General features: G+C 43.3%; 1 protein-coding gene across 1 annotated transcript in view; it reads left to right on the top strand.

Moving 5' to 3' along the window:
- The first annotated feature begins 5,844 nt into the window (after positions 1-5,844).
- LOC143958017 (extracellular calcium-sensing receptor-like) overlaps positions 5,845-6,146 on the top strand; it is a 28,255-nt gene continuing 27,953 nt past the window's right edge. Inside the window, exon 1 of the mRNA XM_077467459.1 lies at positions 5,845-6,146. This exon is cut by the window's right edge and continues 150 nt beyond it. Coding sequence (XP_077323585.1) covers positions 6,088-6,146 — 59 coding nt within the window. The 5' untranslated portion in view covers positions 5,845-6,087.

Here is a 6,146-nt window from a genome sequence, read left to right as displayed (position 1 = left end):
CTTTCAGTGCAGCAAACTCACTCCAGAAGTTCAGCGAGGATCTCTGAATGATCCAATGTTGTCCTAAATGACTGATGGTGATAAATAGAATCCACCTGTGTGTAATCAAGTCTCTGTATAAATGCACCTGCTCTGTGATAGTCTCAGGGTTCTGTTGAAAGCGCAGAGAGAATCACGAAGACCAAGGAACACACCAGGCAGGTCCGTAATACTGTTGTGGAGAAGTTTAAAGCCGGATTTGGATACAAAAAAGATTTCCCAAGCTTTAAACATCCCAAGGAGCACTGTGCAAGCCATCATTTTGAAATGGAAGGAGTATCAGACCACTGCAAATCTACCAAGACCTGGCCGTCCCTCTAAACTTTCAGCTCAGACAAGGAGAAGACTGATCAGAGATGCAGCCAAGAGGCCCATGATCACTCTGGATGAACTGCAGAGAACTACAGCTGAGGTGGGAGAGTCTGTCCATAGGACAACAATCAGTCGTACACTGCACAAATCTGCCCTTTATGGAAGAGTGGCAAGAAGAAAGCCATTTCTCAAAGATATCCATAAAAAGTCTCGTCTAAAGTTTGCCACAAGCCACCTGGGAGACACACCAAACATGTGGAAGAAGGTGCTCTGGTCACATGAAACCAAAATCCAACTTTTTGCTCACAATGCAAAACGATATGTTTGGCGTAAAAGCAACACGGCTCATCACCCTCAACACACCATCCCCACTGTCACACATGGTGGTGGCAGCATCATGGTTTGGGCCTGCTTTTCTTCAGCAGAGACAGGGAAGATGGTTAAAATTGAGGGGAAGATGGATGCAGCCAAATACAGGACCATTCTGGATGAAAACCTGTTGGAGTCTGCAAAAGACCTGAAATTGGGATGGAGATTTATCTTCCAACAAGACAATGATCCCAAACATACAGCAAAATCTACAAAGGAATGGTTCACAAATAAACGTATCCAGGTGTTAGAATGGCCAAGTCAAAGTCCAGACCTGAATCCAATCGAGAATCTGTGGAAAGAGCTTAAAACTGCTGTTCACAAACGCTCTCTATCCAACCTCACTGAGCTCCAGCTGTTTTGCAAGGAAGAATGGGCAAGAATTTCAGTCTCTCGATGTGCAAAACTGATAGAGACACCCCAAGCGACTTGCAGCTGTAATCACAGCAAAAGGCGGCTCTACAAAGTATTAACGCAAGGGGGCCGAATCATTTTGCACGCCCCACTTTTCATTTTTTTTATTAGTTAAAAAAGTTTCAAAAATCCAATAGATCTCATTCCACTTCACAATTGTGTCCCACTTGTTGGTGATTCTTCACAAAAAATACAAATGTTATATCTTTATGTTTGAAGCCTGAAATGTGGCAAAAGGTTGAAAAGTTCAAGGGGGCCGAATACTTTCGCAAGGCACTGCATCTATACAGGTAAATAAAGGAAAAAGTTGCCCTACCTTTGTGGTCAGACAATTATGGAAAGCAAAAAAAAAAAGCTTGTGGCCTTACTTCCTAATCATCCTCTCTAGGCCAATAATATACACCACAGGAGTCTGAGCCAACATCACTGCAAACTCTTACCTGTTCCCGCTCGGTGGATACCAACACATGCATCCCAATCAAAATAGGATAAATTCTTAACCACGGACAAACCACGAAAATTAGCAACACATTCATAAATTTAATCGATATAGGAATACATGTGGGATTTTGAAGGTGCATGTACTAATAATCTGATCCAAGGAGGTATATTAAAAATACATACATTTTATTTAAACAATGATTAAAAAAAAATTGTCTAACAACAATTCCACAACAAGTACATAAATTACAATCCTTATGGATACAGCAGATTTGATGGAGTTCCCAACATGTTTCGCCCTCGATCCGGGCTTCCTCAGGGGGATGCCGCCCACTTGGAGCACAATCAAAAACAAAAAAAGTAGAGAAAAAGTGTTCTCCCAAGAGAGCTGATTAGGACACTATGGTTAAATTAATAATTTGTATTGTAGAAAAAACACACAATGACAATTTAATGAAACAGTTAATTAGACCTAATGTGTACCTCATGGATAATTAAAAAAGACAACGTTGTCACATTAAACTCTTAATTAAACACTTGGAGCACAGGCCTTCCCAGGATTTGAGACAAATGTGTACACTACAATCATAGGTGTGCGCAGCCTAATGAATTAGGGTGTGCACCCTTAAGCTCAAACATACATGCATGTGAATGTATCTACATATATATATGACCCCGGCACATTGATCTCCCTGCCGGCACGGTGATAGAGAAAAGGATAAACACTTCTCTTATGGCAGAGCCGGTAAGAGGGAGATCTTTCCCATGTTCCTGTTGCTACACAGAACGATAACACTAATGCGCATGAGGGGATTAGGGTGTGCCTGGACACATCCAGCACACCCTGTGCGCACGCCTATGACTACAATCAATGATGATTTAAAGAGTGTCCCTGGAACCACGGGGACACGTTCGTTATTGCAGGACATCAGCTGGTCCCTAAATGACTCCTATGGTCACCTGCAGCCCTTGGCTTGTTGTGGCGGCTGTAGACTCTTTAAATCATTACACATCTGTCTAAAATCCTGGGAAAGCTCTTGTACTCCAAGTGGAGAGCAGCCCCACGAGGAAGCCCCGATTGAGGGCGAAACATGTTGGGAACTCCATCAAATCCGCTGTATCCATAAGGATTGTACTTTATGTACCTTTTGTGGAATTGCTTTTAGACAATTTTTTAATCATTGCTTAAAAAAAGGTACTTTTTTTGAATATACCCGATCAATTTATTAGTACATGCACCTTACATATCCCACAAGTATTCCTAGATCTATGCATCCCAGTCACTTTCTATAGTGGGGGGGGGGGGGATCTCCCTACCATAATCATGATGATTAGTCGTAGGGTTATATTAACACCTTCCCACCTGGCCCCAGTGTCCCTGTAACTGGGACAGGGGCAGGAAAGTCTGTCTGATCACGTGACCACTGTGATTGGCTGTCACAGTGGCCACATGATCACGAGACAGTCCTACCAGCCCCTAATTATTACTAGAGACCAGAAGCGCTAAGGGCACAAAAAAAAAACACTTGCTGTCCATAGATGCATATGCGTGGCATGTGTGTGTTAAAGCATACCCTCTTTGCCACCACAGATATGTGGGTGGGAAACGTTTAGGGGCCTTATTCACACAGTGCATATATGGCTGGATATGGGAGCAGGGCCGTTTTTAAGGCAGGGCAAAAGGGGCAGCTGCCCTGGGCCCTGTCATTGTTGTGGGGCCCAAAGCAGCTGCTTCATACTTGCCAACTATCCTGGTTTAAATTTCCTCGCCCCTTGAGGTTTTAGTCCTGTGCTGTGTCCCAATATTTCAGTGTGAAGTGCTGCTACTAATGCTGCCCAGCTGTGCCCTATTGTTGTGTACAGATGACTCACCTGCAGATCCTGTGTTTACATGTAAATTACCGGCATTCATATATAAATAGAGGGGGCGGCAGCATTGATATGTATATCATGCCCCCCCTGAGGTCATATCCACAGTAATCTCTAGCAACCAATCAACAAGCAGAAATCATGTGCTGTAACCTCTAGCAACTAACCAGTGAGCTGTAATGTGTTCTGTAACCTCTAGCAACCAGTCAGTGAGCGGTAATGATACACCTGCAGACCCTGTGTTTACCTGTAAAGTACCGGCATTCATATGTAAATAGAGGGGGCGGCAGCATTGATATGTATATCATGCCCACCCTGAGGTCATATCCACAGTAATCTCTAGCAACCAATCAACAAGCAGAAATCATGTGCTGTAACCTCTAGCAACTAACCAGTGAGCTGTAATGTGTTCTGTAACCTCTAGAAACCAGTCAGTGAGCGGTAATGATACACCTGCAGGCCCTGTGTTTACATGTAAATTACCGGCATTCATATATAAATAGAGGGGGCGGCAGCATTGATATGTATATCATGCCCCCCCCCCCCCCCGAGGTCATATCCACAGTAATCTCTAGCAACCAATCAACAAGCAGAAATCATGTGCTGTAACCTCTAGAAACCAGTCAGTGAGCGGTAATGATACACTGTAACCTCTAGCAACCAATCGCAATAGCTGCCTGATCTGATTCAGTAAAACTGATTTGCATCTAGCTGCTATTTATTGTATGTCTGAGAGCAGGTGGAGAGCGAAACTGCATGGAGGGGGGGGGGACCCCCAAGAAAAGTTTTGCCCAGGGTCCAATCAATATTAAATACGGCCCTGTATGGGAGTACCCAGGCATATGCACATACCACCATGTGCACCACTAATATTCAGGAGGAAGTCAAGAGAAATTTAATTTCATTTAATTTTAATAGGCAAAATTAGCATTAGTAGATTCTCTCTATAAGATAAGAAATCTTTTTTTTAAACTCAGGTCTACTTTAACCGGTTCCCGACCAGCGCACGCTGATGTACGTCGACAGAATGGCACGGGCAGGCATATTGGCGTACAGGTATGTCCAATCTTCAATGCCGCCCTGCCATCGGGAGCGAGCCGCCGGCGGCGCGCTCCCGCGCTGGTCGGGACCCCCGTGAGTCTGGACGCGGGACCCGCGGACTCGATCGCCGCGGGCATACCCACGATCGTCTCACGGGACGGCTGAATGGAGGAAATGCCGTGTAAACAGCATTTCTCCATTCTGCCTAGCAACTAGTGACGCTGATCTCTGCTCCATGTGATTGGAGCAGAGATCAGTGTTCACTAAATGAAAGCCCAGCCCCCAACAGTTAATAACACACCCCTAGGAACACTTAACCCCTACACTGCCACCCACTGGTTAACCCCTTCACTGCCAGTGTCATTTACACAGGAATCACTGCATTTATATAGCACTGATTGCTGTATAAATGACAATGGTCCCAAAAATGTGTCAAAAATGTCCGATGGGTCCCCCACAATGTCGCAGTCACAATAAAAATCGCTGATCACCGCCATTACTAGTAAAAAAAAATAATATAAAATTATTAATAAAAATGCTATAAAACTATCCCCTATTTTGTAAACGCTATAACTTTTGCGCGAACCAATCAATAATCGCTTATTGTGATTTTTTTTTACCAAAAATATGTAGAAGAATACGTATCGGCCTAAACCGAGGGAAAAAAATGTTTTTTTATTTATTTTTGGGGGATATTTATTATAACAAAAAGTAAAAAATAATGCGTTTTTTTCAAAATTGTCGCTCTATTTTTGTTTATAGCGCAAAAAATAAAAACCGCAGGGGTGATCAAATACCACCAAAAGAAGGCTCTATTTGTGGGGGAAAAAAAGGACGTCAATTTTGTTTGGGAGCCACATCGCACGACTGCGCAATTGTCAGTTAAAGCAACGCAGTGCCGAATCGCAAAAAGTGGTCTGGTCTTTGACCAGCAAAATGGTCCGGTCTGCAAGTGGTTAAGGAGAAGAAACAATATGCCTTTTCCTTTTACTACGTTGGTGAAGGTAGCTGCAAAGTTTTCCTGCTACTTGAATAAAGTTTTACTTATTTTCTCTTCTCCATTGAACTTTGTCTTTACTTAAAATTTGCCGAGGGACCTCGCCAACCAACACGAGCGGCGGGCGATTATATTCGCCATGTCTGATCTTGTTGCGCTCAGCTGCTGCAAAATTGCACCCAAAAGATCTTTAATTTCTTGTTTTTTTTATTTTATTTTTTTATTTTCAAATAGCTACAAGCCTTTGTGGTCACAAAATAACGTCCTCAGAGAGACTTGCGCTGCGTGAAGATTATATCACTCGGGTCCAAGAGTAGAAAAAAAAAAAAAAACAAGACATCCCTTTAGGATTCTAGATAATTCCACAAGGAAGTCAAGTCGTTGTAAAATAATTAATTTGCAATTAGCCTGTCGAAGTGATTTCCATGATGATGTGACATACATTGAGAAATTAATCGCCCGTCCCAAGCTGTCCGGGTAAAGCCTTGTTTATATATATATATGGCGGCCTGTCCGTTGCGTTGAGGCGCACCACGCCACGCCATCTTCTCTAAGCTTTACACACGAGTCTGACGTTTTCCTTTCCAAAAGCTTCTGACCTTCCAATGAGGTTATCGAAGGTCCTCGTGTTCTTAGCGCTGGTTACGGTTGTCCACGAATCGGC

This window comes from Lithobates pipiens, unplaced genomic scaffold, assembly GCF_037356315.1.
Source record: "Lithobates pipiens isolate NorthernLeopardFrog02 unplaced genomic scaffold, aLitPip1_a1.2 Scaffold_56, whole genome shotgun sequence".
Classification (NCBI taxonomy): domain Eukaryota; kingdom Metazoa; phylum Chordata; class Amphibia; order Anura; family Ranidae; genus Lithobates; species Lithobates pipiens.
The sequence above is the reverse complement of the archived record's forward strand: the minus strand, read 5'-3'. Positions and strand labels throughout refer to the sequence as shown.